The sequence below is a fragment of the Serinus canaria genome, chromosome 4 (assembly GCF_022539315.1).
Source record: "Serinus canaria isolate serCan28SL12 chromosome 4, serCan2020, whole genome shotgun sequence".
NCBI classification, from domain to species: Eukaryota; Metazoa; Chordata; class Aves; order Passeriformes; family Fringillidae; genus Serinus; species Serinus canaria.
In genome coordinates, this window is record NC_066317.1 from 53,407,225 (window position 1) to 53,425,578 (window position 18,354).

Consider the following 18,354-nt stretch of genomic DNA (forward strand, 5'->3'; position numbering starts at 1 on the left):
GTGTTTGGATCTGGCACCGGGTGATGTGATTTAGTGGTTACAGCGGTAGAGCTGCGTGGACGCATGCACTGGATGATCTCAGGGGTCTTTTCCATCCCGGTGATCCACTGATCCCATCACGGGCCTTTCCCGACACCGCCTCAGCCCGCTCCCCTCGCGCCGCCGCGGGAGCGCGCGCAGCGGGCGGGGCTCACGCCCAGGGTTGCCTTTGGCCAACGGGCCCGCGCGCCAGCGCTTCGCGCGGTCCCGGCGCTTCCTTCCGGCCGCCATTTTGTCGGCCGTGCCTCGCCGTGCCGCCGCTCGGGGAGGGAGCGCAGCGCGCCCGCCCGCCGCACCCGGACGGACCGACCGCCGGCCAGACCGACCGACCGACCGACCGCCATCGCCATGTCCAAGCGCCACCGCCTCGATCTGGGCGACGATTACAGCTCCAGCAAGAAACGCACCACCGACGGGTGAGGGGTGGCGCGGGCGGCGCGGCCCGCGGCGGGGCGGGTGGGGGGGATCGCGGCGGCTCCCGCGCCATCCGCTCCCCATCCTCGGTTCCGGCCGTCCCTCCGGAGCTGGAGCTCGCTGGGGCGCGGGGCGGCCTCCGTTCGAGGCAGGGAGAGGCTGCAATGATTCCGCCTCGGCCGAGCAGGCCCCGAAGCGTCGGGGCTCCCCGGAGCGCTGGGCCTGGCTCAGAATCGGGCACCCCGCGGGCGGGCCCCTCGGGGGGGGGGGGGGCGGATGGCGGCGGGAGCGGGCGGGAAGGCCTCCTGCGGCGGCCCCGGGAGGGGGGGAGGGAGGGAGGGAGGCGCCAGCCCGGCCGCCTGGGCAGGGGGACTGGGCTCGGCGCCCGTGGCGGGGGTGGCGCGCTGCTGGGCCCGCGCCACGCTTTGTTTGCGGTTCTTCGCCTTCATATTTATGTCCACCCTTCCCACTCCTTGTCCCTCCTTCCTTTGTATTTGTTTACTTATTCTTCGTCTTGAAGGGTCTAGCAAATGTGGGCCTAGAGGTGAGCACGAGGTTTGTGCAGCCCGTGTTATTAGTGCCTGCACTGGTGGGAGCGTTGTTCCTTTGTTAACGTGTTTCACCCAGTCATCCTCCGTGATGTGCTTGGCTTGAAGTAAGAGTCGATGGTGAGGTGGGTTTTGAGGTAGGGGGCAAGGGAGTGTTTATTTTATTCTTAGTTTTGCGAAGGTTGAAGTTTTAGGACTACTGCACACACTTCAGCATTTTTTTTTTTTTTGAGGTTAATGTAATTGCAGGAGCACAGACAATGCGCTGATGCTGTCCTTAAATTCAGCGTTGCTTTAGAGCTTTCTTTACACATAATCTTTTCTTCTCTAGTTACGCAGGAGGGGGAGGAAAGGCAGGCAGCTCTTGAAAGTAAATTTTTGAAGTTTCAAGGAGTACAAAAAAATGCAGTGTTTGTCTGGCCTTCTTTGTGGAGCGCAGGAGACTTCCGTGAATTAAACAATTGCTTAAGTCCATCAGCGTTGTTTTGGACTATTTATCTAAAAAATATCCTTCAGCTCTCAAAGGTTACGATAACTCTTAAGTCTAATGTAGCAGTTAATATTCACTGAAAAACAGCCTTTGCAAAACTTGCCTTTTAAGGTAAGCCTATACAGCTACAGTTTTTACCCCCTAGAGTTTGGGTCCTTTTTTTTTTTTCAGCTAAACAAAACAAGCATTTATTATTCATCTTTTACTTCCGGTCTGTAGGATCATCATAATCACGTTTTTTAAAATATATTTAGCTATTTGTGTTAGTTAATGCATTTTTGTAGGATTTCCCAGAGATGGAAGTAGTTCCTCTGAGTGTACAGAAATGTTGTACATACACAGTTTTTCTGTACATAGAGGCTTTTGTAAAATTATCAAGTGGTTATGTCAAAACGGGGCGTTACTTAAATAACAGTGGTACAACTGTTCCAGCTGTTTGTAAAGATAATCACAGGTCAGTATTTCCTTGTTTGTATGTTGGTGGGTTTAATGGTTTTGGTGTGGCTTTATTTGTTACTGTTTTTACTTATCACAAAAGTTATTCTGCACTCCTGGTCCTACCATTTTGTACGTACTGCAGTGAGTTCCCTCTGGTGTTAAAACTAGAAGACATTGACCTTTATGGCACCTAAAAACTGTGGAAATGTTGGTCTCCTGCCCCTTCTTTGTTCCTTCCTCTGTTGGTAAAACCATTAAATGGTATAGGACTGAGAAAAACTCACTATAAGCATAATTACTGAGCATGACTTTTTCTTAGATGACCTCCAATCTTAATTCATGTAGCACGAGTCATACTAATGTTACATGGTTTATTTTAGAATAGTTTGGCCTTGCATAAGCTGCAAAACAATAAGGAGGATGTGTGGAGTCTTGTTAAAAGCATGTGTGTACCTGTCTTCCTGTGTGCTGAGAGTGCCTTTCTGCAGTTTAGGTGGTTGTGGAGCTGGATTAAGCTAGATGAGCTCCTTGCATGGTTACCACTTCACAATCAGAACTTGAATCCAAACTGCACTACCTGACAAAATATGAAAGGTACATCAAGTGAACCTGTATTTTTCAGTTCCTCTTTAATGGAGGCCTCTGTTAGTAGTTCTGCATCACAGCAGTGCCACATGAGCTCTACTTGGCCAACATGTTTGTAATTGGTGTAACCTTAAACATCTGCATGACATCTGTTTTCTTCTAGACTTGAAGTATTGTCTGTGAAGTAAAAACATTTTGGAAAAATAGAAATTGTATGGAAGGATTTTGGTTACAGTGTTTCTGTGAATTCCATACATACTATTTTAAAATATGTTAATTTCTTTTCAAATATATTTGAGTTGTGTAACATCAGAGTTAGTGATCTAGTGGGATGTATAATTCAGACTAATTGAATTTGGTTGACTTCTGTGTAAAACAGAAATTCCTTTAGCCTTTTTTGCATCAAATATTGCTGTGTTTAGTAATGGGGAAGAATACTAATGATCTAGATGAGCTTAAATTTATGCTGTGATGATCAAAGGTTTACCTTGAGTCTTTTGTTTCCTTTTTTATATGATTTCTAGTCAACAAAAGTGTGCTTATTTAGTGATTGCTATAGTGCTTCTTTTGTGTTCATCTGTGAATGTTCATATACATTATTTGTGTTTGAATGTTAGGAAGTGAAAGCAAATAGCAGACCAGACTTTTGCGCTTAGAAGCAGAGCAAAAAATCCTAGCCCCCTTCTGATCATGAAGGCTGTGACAGGTTTCAGTCGTAGGACAAATGTGATTAAATTATTACTTTAGTGTAAGTTTTTGTGTTTTAGTTCTGTTTTCTCTGTGCAATAATAAAAAAGCAGCTAAAATGTGACAGTTTTTAAGTAAAGAACTTCGGAGCCGTATTTTTAGAAAGTTAAGGAAATAATATGGCAGCATAACTGTCATTGCTCTTTTTGCTTGTTGACAAGGAGTGTGTGTCTGCTAATCTTCAGTAATAATGGAAGACTGGTAAACAGTTTCAGGGAAAGTGCTGCTGTATAATTGTAAGTGTTAGAGAGTAAGTTTGAAGGGATGTTGTATGTTGTGTTGTTTCTGTGTTAGGATCTGGTTGTCCCACTTCTCTTGTACTTTTTGAAAAAAGAAATAGACTCAATTCCTTTTATTAACACATACATAGTTTTTACTTCTGAAATGTACATAGAGCTTGGTAGGTTTCCCTTCTGTTTGTACAATATAAAAGCTGGAAGAGTTCAGTGAAGAAATGAGAAATTGAGTATTAATTGCACTTTCCATGATGGCTTGTATTTGTAGTCAATTTAATTCAGTTCTTGTTCATGAGGTTGTATTTTTGTTTGTTTTAAGCCCACACAAGGAGCTACCAACAGAAAATAAGTGCTACAAGCGAGTGTTTAGGAGGCCAGATCAGAGAAACTGATCCAGATTAAAATCAGTGCAGGTGGGAAGGTTGGTTTTTCACAAGGCTGGTGGAAATGCTTGTGCTGACACCTGGGAAGGGTAGGCAGCAGTGGGGATCTATTCATTTTAGCACTAGGGCTGCTTCATGGGGGCTCAAGCATATGGGTAGGTACACTTGATGGTCTGTATTGCAGAAGCTGCTGACATGATACTGGTTAAGTAAATGGTTGTGGACTATATTTTGTTGGTGTGGTTTCTTTGCACTTTAACTGGATACTGTGAAGGATGCAAATCCTTCAGAAACATACATATACAAAAGAATACTGTAAAAAACAAAACCAAACCTGCACATTAGTAGTGTGACTTATTCTACCTTTAGTGAAGTGTGTTGTTGCATTTTACCCTGGCTTTATCACTCTTGAATTGCTTTTATACCTTTATTTCTTTTTCCTGCCAGTGATGTTACTGTCTGGCCATGCACTTGTATGCCTGGTACCTCTAGCTCTGTAGAAGGTGAATAGCTCATCAGCCAAGCCCAGAGCTTTGTTGCTATCTGATAAATGCTATTAGACTCCTAGACCTTTCTGAGCAGCATAACGGATCCTAGTTCTTAGGGATAACTTCCATATGGAGAATAAGAACCTATTGGGTTCTGCAGTATCTGGAATTTTACATTAGGAAGAGATTTCTAGCTTGTACAATATTTGACTTTGTTAGAAGGAATGTTAAAGCTAGAGTACTGAGGAGAAAAAAAGAGGCTGCATACATTACATTCATTTATACAAGAAGAGTACTGGTGGTTGTTTCCAAAGCACAGCATGTTTTGAATTAAAATTTATAGAATCAGTGCTAATATAATCTTGATTACTCCATCTTCTCTATGGGTCAGAATTTGGTATTTCAGTAGTTACATTTGAGTGTCAATTGCTAGTTTAAAACAAAAAAGCTGTGGAGAGGAGTCTTGGCAAGAGTTTTCTTTGGTCATGGTCACTAGACATGCATGAGTGTTAGTGAAGAAGGAGGCGAGGTTTTGTTTTTTGTTTAATATATCCTAGAAATGTCTTCATGTGCACTTACTGTAAAGATGGTGTTAACTTAGTTTGTTGTTTTGCCTTTTTGATGGAATTTCAGTTTATGTATAAAAAGATACAAAGTTGATGATGTCTCCAGTTTTGCAGGCAAAGATGCCACTAATCTTTTTAACTTGATCTAGTTTAAAATGAACTGGATTGTTTTTGTAAAGCAGGCCTTGTTTCAAAGTCCTGAATTGGGAGTTTTTAATAAAAAGCATGGAGCTGTAATTTTTGGGTCAAACTAAGGATTCTTTTGTAAGTATATTTGTAGGAAGAGTGGGATTATGTGCAGGAGCAAGTACATGGACTTGCAGAATCAAAAGCTCTCAAAAAGATTGAGATCAGAGTTTGAAAATACTGTTTTTCTTTTGCACATGCAGTGAATCTTTCTACTTAATATTTGGAACAAATGCAAATACATAAATGCTGATCAAGCGTGTGGGTAGGAGGTGATACTGGAGAAGATACTGTGCTGCTTGATAGTGTTGGGGTAACAGTTATCTTAAGGGTCATTTCTTAAGGGTCTTAAGGGTTATTTCTGACCTAGATTGTTCAGATTCTGTGAACTGTAGTAACTGGTTTTAAGACTCAAGTTCCAAATTCAACACCAAAGTTGATGGAGTCAGAATTGTGTGCAAGACTTGAAACAAAAATAAAGGTACAGGGTAATTGTGGGATAATGAAATCAGACTTTGCTTCCATGGCTTGCTTATTATCTTGAGTTAGTTTTTTTGGATGGGTGTAATTCCTTTGGTAGGTAGGCAAAAACAGTAGTGTCCTCTTATTTTTCTGCAGCAGCAAGTAGGGATGGGGAGAGGTGAGACATCTACACTGCACGGCTGATTCTTTATTATCATTAGATGAAGGGAGTTAAAACATTCATCTTTCCATGTGATAGCTTTATTCAGTCTTGCCTGTAATGAGTGAAACTGTTGTTGTGTTTAGGTACAATAAGTGTAGCTATGTTTATCTAATGTTGAGTATGCAGCATGTGTACTGTTGTTACTCCTTGGTGCTTATCCTTCCAGGTAGCTGCCTACAAGACTTTAAAGATTTGGGCTGGGCATCTTTAGGGTTGTGTTGTATTAAAATTTGTCCTCTGCATTTAAATATTCAAGTGTCTCATTTTCTCGTGTGTCTCTTAACCCATTTTAGGAAAGATCGGGACCGGGACCGGGACCGAGATGACCGTTCCAAAGATCGGGACAGGGATCGTGACAGAGATAGAGATCGTGACAGAGAGAGGGACAAGGAGAAAGATCTGCGACCTACATCCAACTCCACTTATTATGCGTCTGCTGGGTTACCAGCTATAAAACCAGCAATGATTCCACACAGTATTAACCCTTTCACAAATCTACCACATACCCCACGATATTATGATATCCTGAAAAAAAGGCTACAGCTTCCTGTCTGGGAATATAAGGAAAGATTTACGGATATTTTGGTTAGGCATCAGTCATTTGTGCTGGTTGGAGAGACTGGGTCTGGTAAAACAACACAGGTGAGTTCATATCCATATGATACTGCATTTTTTTTAAAAGTCATGATTGTGTGTGAGAAATAAATTGTGTAAGAATACTTCACAAACTGGGAGCAAAACTAATTTGATGAATGTTACATTTACTTAATGAGTGCAAAAAGTGAGGAGAATTTTACAGCTTCTTCCACTTCAAAAATCCAGAACTGCTTCCAGGCCTGTGCTTCCACTGAGCTTTATAATTTTTAGGTTTCTCTGAGAGGAAGATAGAGCTTAAATGGTGGGACAGAGGTGTACTAACCCACGAAGTGGAGTGGTGCTTCCAAATCATTTATTTAGCTGTTTCTGTAGATGGCAGCTACAAAGTATGAACTTGTTCATGTTTTATGAAACTTACTGCTACAGATAAAAGGAATGGAAATGTCAGATACAGTTCTGACATCTGATTAGTTTTTAGTGATACTCAAACTTGAAAGGTAGAGTCTTGTGTTTCTTTGGTGCTGAAATCTCTCAGAGGTAGTAGAGCTTTTTAGTGCTGCAGTTTTAAAAATCACTTTTTTTTTTTTTTTTTTTTTTTGGTAGACTGATGACTTTAGTCTTCCTCAGCACCAAAAGCAGTGATAACAGATGTGCAGAGCCTCCTTAAGCCTTAAGAAAAATTTTGAGGACCAGTAAATGGGAAATATCTACTATACAAGGAACACCTGGATATTTATAGCAGGGCAGACTTGTTCAAAACTTCATCCTCTAGTTTGCTTTTAAAAGTCTGTTGAAAACTAATGTAAAAGAGTTTTTTGTTCTGTAATCTGATAAAATCCTTTTATCTAGGCAGAAAAAAACCCCAGAAGAATATTTTAGTCTTTTTAAAATGGATTGTAGCTAGCTTTGGGTTGTACAGGCAGTAAATTTTGGTCACTTTTGGATGTTGAGAAAATGTGAAGGACATAGTATATTTAATACCTTTTATAGCTGTGCCTGAAATATCTAAAGTTACAGGACCTTGCTGCACATTCTAGGAACCAGTGTTATGTTAGCAGGTAGTGTTATGACATTATCTGGTTTTTTTTTAACTGTATAAGCCAAGACCAGGGCTGTATAGAATTCTTCAGAAAGGTTTGATTATTTAGTTATTTGGAAGATGCATTTGCCTGAATGTTATGTTTAAAAATGGTACTTATATGAAAACAAGATTACTTGTTATGTGGTCTGAAAGTTTGAAGATCTAAAGGTTGTATCAGTGTCATTCCTCAGGCATAAAGCTTTTCCTGCGTTATCTTACTACTTTAACCCTTAGTTTTTGAAAGGGTTTAAGTAATGTTACACATCTTTCCTAAAAATGGGATTTAAGCTACCAGAAGCATATAAGCTGTCTTGGAAGCTTCCCTGCTTCCTCTGAATTTGCTCTGTGAAGTTGCAGATGCATTTTTAAGCAATTGACAGTGTCTCTGTAGGGATATACCACTAAAAATTGCCACCTATTGGCATATAGTAGTGTCACATTGTTTTTGTGGTCAGTTGCTGTCTTAAAACCTGTTTAGGGATGATTGTTCTTCTTAAATTCATCAATCAAAGCTAGAATAATGCTTTTCTGCAGTATGCTCAAACTGCAGGTGCACATCAGCTATTAATGTCGACTTATACAAATAAAAGCAAGCAATATTTGAAAAATATTATTTCCAAAATTATTGTCGTCTTGCATTGTCGTAGTAGAATGCTATACAGCAAGTAGATATGTTTTTGATAGTGAGCTGCTGCCTTTCAAGTCCCTTCCCTGATTATCTGCACCTCTCCTATTTAGACAAGTTGAGAGAGTTGGGATTGTTCAGCCTGGAGAAGGCTCCAGGGAGGCCTCATTGTGTCCTTTCAGTACCTAAAGAGGACTTCAAAAAACATGGAGAGTGACTTTTTACATGGGCAGATAGTGATAGGTCAAGGAGAAATTACATCTAAACAGAGAGAGGGGAGATTTAGATTAGGTGTTAGGAAATTTTTCACTATCAGAGTGGTAGAATGGGGAACTTGGGGAGTGTGTCATCCCTGCAAGTGTTTAAGGCCAGGTTGGATGGGGCTTGTCGCAGTCTGGTCTGGTGGGTGGCATCCCTAGCCATTGCAGGATGGTTGGAACCAAATGATCTTTAACATCCTTTCCACCTGAAACCATTTTGTGATTCAATGTTTCTGTGCATGTTTTCCCATTAGTATTGTAGAGCACCCAGGCTTGGAAATGCTTGGCTCAGACAATGGAAATACCAGAATATTAAGCTTTTCTCAGTTGTTTTACATAGACTTAAACCCCAGAGTACTGAAGAAGTATATTGGAAGCCAAAGCATTAATTTTCAGTTCTTTAGTGTTTGCAGTGCTTTGATGTGTAATTTAAACTTAACCTTCGAAGTTAACTGGTTTTTCTAAATGCAGTGGAAACAGGCTCTGTGGTGGAATGGGTGTGCCATATTTCTCTTAGGAAGGGGTAATTACTTACTGTAATTGCAGCATTCACTCTCTTTTAAATGTGGGATCATCTGTAGTTCTGGTATAGTTTCACTTGGGTAAAGAGAATGGTAGAGTGGCATCTCCTCTGTGTATTGATGTAACACAAGTGATGCCACTTCTTTAGCAGGGCTTCTTGGCAAAGTCCAGAAGCAAGGTGATGTGGAACATAGCGTAATGCTTGTCCTTTAGTGTGCAGGAGAACTGACACAGGTTCTCAAATAATGAAAATTCAGAGAATTCCGTCATGTAGCTTTTAACCTAGGAAATTTTCAAGATGTTGGAGAGGCTCAAAAAAGCCAGAAAGGGCAGTGCTCTTCTGTCTCTTGCTTTGCATTCCTTTGAATGATGAGGTTCCTTTGACTTTGAAGTAGTGTTTAACAATCTGTAGTCCATTTATCCTTGATCTTAGAGGCCACTGTATGTGTATAGTCACTACCTCCTCATGTTTATGGAAGTCATATTTGAAAATCTCTCTTACTTGAGAAAGTCCATGAGATGAAATGGTGCTAACTAAAGACATTCCTTCTGCTTTTGGTAATGATAAAATGATATTTTTTATAAGGCAAATCAGGGATTTTGATGATGGTATTTCTGTCAGTGAGATTAACTTTAGGCTAGGTTTCATAATAACCAAATGAGAATATATTCCCAGACATGACTGAAGTAAAAAATGCAGTATGGCAGAGTCCTTTTTCCCAGTATTTGTATGTATTTGAAAGCTGAACAGGAAAAGTCTTTGGGTGCTTGTCTATATCAGCTTAGCATAGGGGGGTCTGTGGAGCCCTTTTCTTTCATTTGACACTGGTGCTGAAGGTTTTGTTGTTTAATGGAAAATCAGTTTTAAATTGGTTTTATTTCATGCTGCAGTGGCCTGGCAAACCTTCTGGTTCAAAATTTATTTCAGGACTTGCTCTGTTTTAAGTCTAAAAGCTTCACCTAATATACTTATATATGGTAATATACTTAGTTGAGCTGTTACTAGTGACTTGGGAAGCAGGGGAGACATGTATATGTTACAGGTTAGGTTTCATGTTGCTGCTGTTAGTGTTCAAGAACTGCTATTAGTTCTAGTTTTGAATAGGATTTTCAGAAATTTGAGTTCTTCCCAGCAATCTAGTAGGCTTCTGTTGTATTTTGATTCTGTTTGCTTTATTGTTCCTATATTTATAGTGTAGGTATATTCTTCAGTAAAAAATCCTTTAGAGTACACTGATCTGCTTCTGGTTATGTCTTACTGTTTACTTATGTCCATTTTGCTATGAAAATATTATAATGAAGAACTGACATTTTACTGGTTTAAATGATATTGCTTTCTCTCTTATTCCTCATTGGAATTCCATGTATAAAGGGCATGTTTTCTTTTCTTCTTTGTGCTTTTAAGAATACTTGGAAAGTAATAGCTAAGAACAAGTGGGGTTTTTTTGGTCTGTTCTTGGAACTAGTTCAGCCTGGAGATGTCTCCTCATAAAGTGTCACACTGAGAACATGTGCAGAATAATCTCCATCAAACTGTTACGACTATAGGAATTCTGAATAAAACTTATTTTGGATGATTCTTACTGTTTCTAGATTCCTAATAGGAGCAGAAAACTACTGACTGGCAAATAAAACAAGTGCTAACACAGGAAGGAAAGCATAGGGGTTTCATATCTGGTTGATGAAAATTCCAATGAACAGTAGTAAACCTAGTGAACATAATTATCTGTTCATTTTATTTGTTGCACTTCTTGGCTAAGACAATTCTTTATTACTAAAATAATTATTTTTGCCTAAACATATTAATAAGCGTTACTTTTTTAAGACACAAAATACATTTTGCTTACTAAAGAACTTCAACTGTGCTACTGATCTCAAATTTTGTGTGTGTTAAGCTAATTTTGGTTGTTCTGGAGCATGTTGGCTGCTGCTAAGTACCTGTAAAAGGTATTGATGTAACATGGGTAAAATGTACCTTAAACCTCTGTATTTCCTTGATAATTTCAAAGATAGTTATGTACATAGTTAACAAGAGTGTGCTTTATTTATGGCACTGAATCCAACTAACTAGTCAGTCTCTAGTCTGGTCTCTCCTACTTTGGCTGTGTTTGTGTGTGCAGTTGACATCCCTGTGGAATTTTAACTGACTTTGGATTTTATATAAAGGTTACAGATTCTGTGTGACCATTTGAAGTGTGTTTATCACTGAGTTTTGTTCTGGACAGATCCCTCAATGGTGTGTTGACTACATGCGCTCATTACCTGGCCCAAAGAGGGGGGTGGCATGTACCCAGCCCCGGCGAGTGGCCGCAATGAGCGTGGCACAGCGTGTTGCTGATGAGATGGATGTCATGCTGGGCCAGGAGGTTGGGTACTCCATTCGGTTTGAAGATTGCAGTAGTGCAAAAACCATTCTGAAGTAAGTATGACAGCTGTCAGGTAAAGGTATAACAGCATTCTTGGGGTTGGGCAACCACAGGGTAATAAAGGGTGAGAGCAAAGTTATAAAGGAGTAATAGGGGAGTGACTCTGTGGATTGGTGCTTTTTGTCTGAGTGGGGAAGAGACACGGGAGCTGTAGCACGAGCTGAGAGAAATGAGGGGTGTGAGGCATGAATAGAGTTGGAAATTATTCATTCCTCCTAAAGAAGGCACTGCACCCTATAGAATTAATTTTAAATGATCCATAAAGAAGGAGGTGATCTGAATAAATATTTTATTAAGGTGCTATTCATAATAAAGCCCTTCATTGTGCAGTTTCTCTCTGTTGTACATTCAGCTGATGGTTTATATGTGGTGTCTTCTACTCAGGGTGACACTCAGGTGTCTTCTGCTCTGCTTCTGGTGAAGTTCAGTAGCTTATTTCAGTAAAGAGAACTTCCCAAAGATTCAAAACTGGCCTATACCTGGCTGTGAGACAGAGAGTCAGGAGTGTTTTGATTGTCAGCTGCTATAGATTCCTGTGCTGCCAGGAAACAGTTGCATTTAATACATCATTTGCAAATTACATTCAAAATGCTCCATTAAAAACACAGTGTGGTTCAAGGATCAATGCTTTTCTATCAAGAGATGGCTTCTCTTTGGTTGTACAAGTAGTTGAAGGGCTGGGCATAAACATAATATGGAAAAAAATGTAACAGTAGCAGAAAAGCAAGAAGTGAACAGATAATCTGCAGACAGCAAAGGAGAACAATTGCAGAAACAGTATATATTGGATTTTAGAGGGTATTTTCCCCTTTCTTTTCATGTCTTGCCAGCTCAGGTGTGGAAGTCTGCCAGTAATACTCTACAAACAATTGTAAATGTTACTAAACCTTGTTTCCTCTTGCCCCTCCCCCCCCCTTTTTTTTAAGCTTTCCTCCCATAATCCCAGATTCCACTTATACTCTATTTCTTTTTGAAAACTTAAAATGGGCATGTTACAGCGTTGGAAGTAGTTTGCTGGTGTTAGTACATAAAAAAAGTTGATTAAAAGCTTAAGCTTAAGTTCAAGCAACCTAGTGAATATGGAAGAGGATTCTGCATCAAACCTAATAAACAGAGTGTGAGTTGGTATTGTTTCTGTTTGTTCAGGTATATGACTGATGGTATGTTGCTTCGTGAAGCAATGAATGATCCTTTGCTGGAGCGCTATGGTGTTATAATTCTTGATGAGGCCCATGAGAGAACACTGGCTACAGATATCTTGATGGGAGTTTTGAAGGAAGTTGTAAGACAAAGATCTGATCTGAAGGTCAGTAATGACAAAGTCCAACAGCATCTCTGTTCTATTGCAGTCATACTGGATAAAGTATCTGTGTGCTTACTATTAGCTGATTTTTATAATTGTTTTTTGTTCTATGATAATGTATATTGGAAGGCTAACCCTAGGAAATTCTGAATGTGTTTTGTATTGAGGAAGCTCCTAGAAACAGTACAAGTGTAGCTTAACCTTATGTATTTGACTTGGAATTTTTTTGAACCTTTATAGCAAGTGTGCTGTATTCAGATAATAAACGCATTCTTCTATCACAGTCAGCAATTTATTTTCTTAAAATTACATGTTGCATGCAAAACATGTCACAAGTTCTAAATGTTGAGTAACTTTTTGTCCTTCAACTCTACAGGTTATAGTTATGAGTGCTACTTTAGATGCTGGCAAGTTTCAGATCTATTTTGATAACTGTCCTCTTCTAACTATCCCGGGTCGCACCCATCCTGTGGAGATATTCTATACTCCAGAACCTGAAAGGGACTACCTTGAGGCTGCCATTCGAACAGTGATACAAATTCACATGTGTGAAGAAGAAGAAGGAGATCTCTTACTCTTTCTTACTGGACAAGAGGTATTTTCTTCTGTTTATTATTCATTGTTCCATACAGAAACTGCTTCAAGTGACTTGTGTAGACTAAAACAGTTTCTGTTTCTAGTTTATTATTTGGATAATGTGAGGTTTACCTCTCATGTACTTTAAGTCCTTCGACATTGTACATATCTGTAATGTAAATGGTGTGCAAGGCATTTCTAAAATGAGAATGCTTATCAACTCCAGTACTTCCAAAACAGAAACCCAGAGAGTGAACCCTAGGTTTGTCCTGATGGGAACTCCAAAGATTGGAGTACCTGAGAGCATCCTTGGTTTTTATTGAAAAGATAATTCTGTTCACATCTGTACTTGTACAACTTATCTGAAGAATAACCATTTCATTCTGCTACTTAGCTATCAGTAGTAGCTTTAATAAGAATGTTCAAGTTTTGGTTTTTTATCAGTGACTTGGAGTGTTAGGCTGGAGACTTTATGTACCGTAAGTTCAGGGAGTTAGGTCTCAGAAATAGACTCTGTGCCCTGCAAAGGAGGATTGTATACAAGCACTTAAACTAAACTACATAAGGAAATGAGGATTTTCTGGAAATTTTAAATACTTTACTTGAAATAACCTGGGCTGGTTTTTTAATCCTGGTCATTCTTTGAAGCTCTTTTTAGAGTCCGTATTGGTAAACTGAGGTGAAGCAGAGGTTAAAAACCTTGTAGGCATTTTAAAAGCTTTCTGGACTCAGTCGACCTAAGTGTGTTTTTAGTAGGGGAAGTGCAGCTAGCAAAAACATTTTCCAACTAATTCTGCTTTCAGTTAGTACTCTTAAAAAAATACTTTTCAAGGGATGTGGAACAACTCAGTGTCTTTCTTCTCAGCAAACACAACCTTAACTATGCCAGGGGGGGATGTGGTACAAAGATCTTCTCATGCTAAAGGTACCCTGGTTTCTTGAGTAGACTTTCCAGCCTTAGAGATGTGTTGCCTCTTGCATGAGTTGTAAGACATTTGATTAAAAGTGTCTTCTGACAGGTCAGCTCCCTTAAAAAACCAAAGAAATGACTGTCACTATAAAAGCAAATACTCTGAATTTAACATTTGTCCTTCTTTGATTGGAGTATTGCTATAAGTTAAAGTACAGGTAGGAAGAAATACTTTCAGTGGTAGTGGCTTTGAAATGTACCTGCTTGGTTTTAGTTGGAAGTTGTAGTTCAGACTAGCTGGGTACTTAAATGTGTGAATTAGTGAAACAGCTGTTGCAGAAGGGTGAAAATTGGTGGCAAGAGAAAGGAACACTGCTGTCCTGCAGTAATCAGCAGATTTTATTTTTCTAGCAAGATGCTAGATCAGGCTGGTTTTCAACCTTTCACAAAGCACAAATACATGGCCTTCTGATTTATGAATTATGTGCTTGCTACATCACGTGCTATGTAATACTCTAAATAACCTGTTAAAGCAATCATTGCAGGGCATGGGATGAGTGTCTTCCTTTGGCAAATGGCTCTAGACTCTAGACCTGCCAGTGCTATAGATGCACTCTGTTCTTTTGTATGAACAGGTTATTTGATTATCATGGGATTGATTTGCAGGACATAATGTATTATAAGCAAATTCTTAATAAAATGTTGCACATAGTACGTGCTCATAAGTGTATTTATATAATTAAGCATAAAAGCATCTAACAGTGTATTACTGAATCACTTTAAAACGTGTTGCTAAGCTGGCATTCTCTGCTCTGGAGTCCAGAGTTGTCCAGTCCATGTGTCAGTTGATGGTACTACTACACAGGGGCACTGGAGTTGACTCTGCCTGGACCTAGTCTTAGTTTGGGTGGGTAGCATGAAATTCAAGTCTGGTTTAGCTTCTGTAGTGAAGCCTAGAAATATTTTGATTAATGACATTTTGGGGCCACTGTTGAGCATCATGATAGAGTCTCTGTGTATATCACTATTGAATTCAAAGTGGTGTGACCTGCTGTGCTCTCACGAATAGGAAAGTGTGCTCTAGGTACCATTACCACTATGTGCTTCAGGTTCATTAGGCTTAGTAGCTAGGCTAAAATTGATGTATGCTAGGCAAAAATGCTTTGTAGTTCTTTTAGATTCTTCAAAACAGTATGAATAGAGTGCAAGATTATTTGTTTTTCTTGCCAGGAAAGGTGCATATGCACAGCTGAATTAAATTACGGAAAAGGAACGTGCTTTAGCTGAAATGGTGCAAATGTGACTTGTTGAGAGTTTAAGAGGCTTAAATTGAGGTGTAATTGGAGTGGCCTGTGGTAGAATGGGGTTCCTTATTGGCTGTCTTCTCATCCAGATGAATTTGAAGTAATTTCGTATGGGAATTAAGATGGATAGCAGTTAATTAGTAGAGATTAGTTAAGACATAGAGAAGATGATGAAACTTGGAGATAGCAAGGAAGATTCAGTTTTGTCAGGCCCTGAAAATTAAAAGAAGCTTAAACGTGTTTGGAAACTAAAGGAATCTTAATTGTATTAGCCTGCTACTGGATGATGGTGAAATTGTTGTTAGTGGTGTAGAAATATGTGTTCAGTAAAAATTTCCTTCTTGAATCCTGAAAGGAGCAAAAGTATATGATTACATTGTATGAAGTGCTTTTAAGTCCATTAATAACAAAAGAGAATGCTTAAAAGCAAAATTTACTAGGAATGAACATTTTGAAACAGGACTTGTCCCACAAGCTTTGTAAGGAGGAAAGCTCATTTGTTGATTTTTAAAACAACCAACCCCCCTGGTATATCAAGAACATTTCAGAACATAGTGTTCATGTTTAATGCCAGTGTTCAAAAAAGGTATAACCTGGTATATTGGGTTTGCATGGCCAAGCTTTGGTAGCAGGGTGGCTTCTTTGAGGAGCTGCTAGAAGCTTCATCCAGCAGAAGCTCTGTCCAGCAGAGACAATCCCTGGCAGCTCCAAAGATGGATGTGCCACTGGTCGAGGCTGAGCCAGTCGTGGTAATGTGTCTGTGTTAACATGTTTAAGAAGGAAAAAAAACCCAATCTGTATTGAGCAGTTGTAATTGCGGCCAGAGAAGAGTAGGTTGAGAACATGTGAGAGGAACAACTCTGCAGACACCAAGGTCAGCGCAGAAGGAGGGGAAGGAGGTGCTCTGGGCACCAGAGCTGGGATTCTCCTGGAGCTGTGGTGCAGGCTGTGGTGAAGCAGCTGTGCCCCTGTAGCACATGGAGATCTAGGGGGATGCAGAATTCACTTGCAGCTCATGGAAGACACCCATGCTGGAGCAGGTGGATGCCTGACAGGAGGCTGTGGCTATGTCAAGGGCCTGTGGAGAGCAGAGCCCCCTCTGGAGCAGTCTGTCCTTGGTCACTCACTGTTGGGAGAGTGACCCATGCTGCAGCAGTTTGCAGAGATCTGTTACTCATGAGATGGGCTTTTGTCAGAGAAGTTCATGGAGAACTGTCTGCCACTGGGGGGAATCTCATGCTGGAGCAAGAGAAGTGCTTCTCTTCCTGAGAAGCAATAGAGATATCTTGTGATGAACTGACCATAGCCCAAATTCCCTGTCTCCCTGTGCTGCTGGGTAGGAGGTAGAGCTGGGAAGGAGGGAGGGGTGGGGGAGGCGGGGCAGATGTTTTGAGGGTTTTATTTTACTTCTCATTATCATGCTCTGATTTTTTTTTTTAATAAATTCAGTTAATATTTCTAACCTGAGCCTGTTCTGCCTGTGGTGGTATTTGGTGAGTGACCTCCCTCTGTTTTGATCTCAGCTCATGAACCCTTATATTTTCTCTTGCCTGTCCAGCTGCAGAGGGGAGTGATAGAGAGGCTTGGGTGGGTGTCTGACATCCAGCCAGCATCAACCCACTACACCTGGATAGCTCTTACCTGGGTTGCCTGTCATCAGTTATAGGTAAAATTGGAAACTGAGGGGATTTTGTTTCACAGGAGAAAAGCATAATTACATTTTAGTCAACATGTCTTTCTTAGACAATAGGTGTTGTCAAACTTGTTTTCAGTCTTTAGGATTACAAGGTTGGTAGTCTAGTTGTGTAGATACACATTTGTTAAATTGCAGATCTGAGAGGCAACTGGTTTGTTTTCTACTGGAGTTGTCCTGAAACAGTATTAGATATTACACTCCATTAAGATCAGTAATTGGAGAGTAGGTGTAACATACTTAAAGATGAAACTTGTGGGGTGGGAAAGACAGAAATAATGACACAGCAACTGTATAGATCTGTCTTACATGTTCTGGTAACATGGGCATTCACAAATGCCAGTTGTATTCTCTGTTGCCTTTTTGTTTATAAAGCCAAATGCATTGTTACACATTTATGAGGGAGTATCTAAGCTGCATCTGGAGATGTGAAGTACAAATCAGGAGTGTTCTTGATTGTTGAAAAATATTCTTCAAATGGTTGCTGTGGAGTACAGTATTCTAGAAAAGCTTAAAATTATATTGGTAAAACTGATGGTTTCTAAAAGAGTTACAAAATGTTTTTGATGTTTTCATGGAAAGTTTGATAAATGAGGATTTATTTTTAAGGCACAATATTTTCATCACTGTGAGACTGGTTGAACTCTGGAATTGAAGGGAAAGAGACTTTCTTAAGTGCTAATTGCAGTAGAAATTGACGACTCTTGGTATCAGTGGTAGTGGTTGGGTGTGGTTAGGAGGAAGTCTGTGTACTGAGAGTGAACACAAGTTGTCCTGTTTAAATTCAGATAGAAAGTATTTGGGGAGTTGGGCAGCATGAACTGAAAGAAGATCAGTAATACTAATTGTGTTCAAATGCTAAAAGGAGGAAGGTGTTTTGCTCATCCTGTGAGATTCTTCTGGTGTACCAAATACAGGATCAGCTGAAGAAGGGGTTCTGCAATAATGTTCCCAAGGACCCTGTTTACAAAATTACTGAACTCTAGCATGCCAAGTGCTCAGACTGTCCCATTGAGTGTGCTTAAATGACATCACTAGTCACCATCTTTTTGTAAAAAGGGTTTTTGTAAAGATGGGATACAGCTTTGATCTTCGATTAAATGGAGCCTGGCCAGCAGCTTCAGTGGCTGTTTGCATAGACCACTCTGGCCTATGAGTTAGAGTGCATGCTGGCAATGAAATCACTTTGGCTTAGGGTAACTCATGGTCCGTCATTCAGTAACTGCTGTTTAGTGTCAGTGTAATTTCACTG

The 18,354-nt window shown here is 40.1% G+C and overlaps 1 protein-coding gene across 1 annotated transcript in view; it reads left to right on the forward strand.

Annotated features, from left to right (window-relative positions):
- Positions 1-262: 262 nt before the first annotated feature.
- Positions 263-18,354, forward strand: part of DHX15 (DEAH-box helicase 15) — a 45,115-nt gene continuing 27,023 nt past the window's right edge. The window contains exons 1-5 of the mRNA XM_009099847.4: positions 263-455; positions 6,099-6,447; positions 11,116-11,309; positions 12,463-12,622; positions 12,996-13,214. Coding sequence (XP_009098095.1) covers positions 388-455; positions 6,099-6,447; positions 11,116-11,309; positions 12,463-12,622; positions 12,996-13,214 — 990 coding nt within the window. The 5' untranslated portion in view covers positions 263-387. The remainder of the gene's footprint in view (positions 456-6,098; positions 6,448-11,115; positions 11,310-12,462; positions 12,623-12,995; positions 13,215-18,354) is intronic.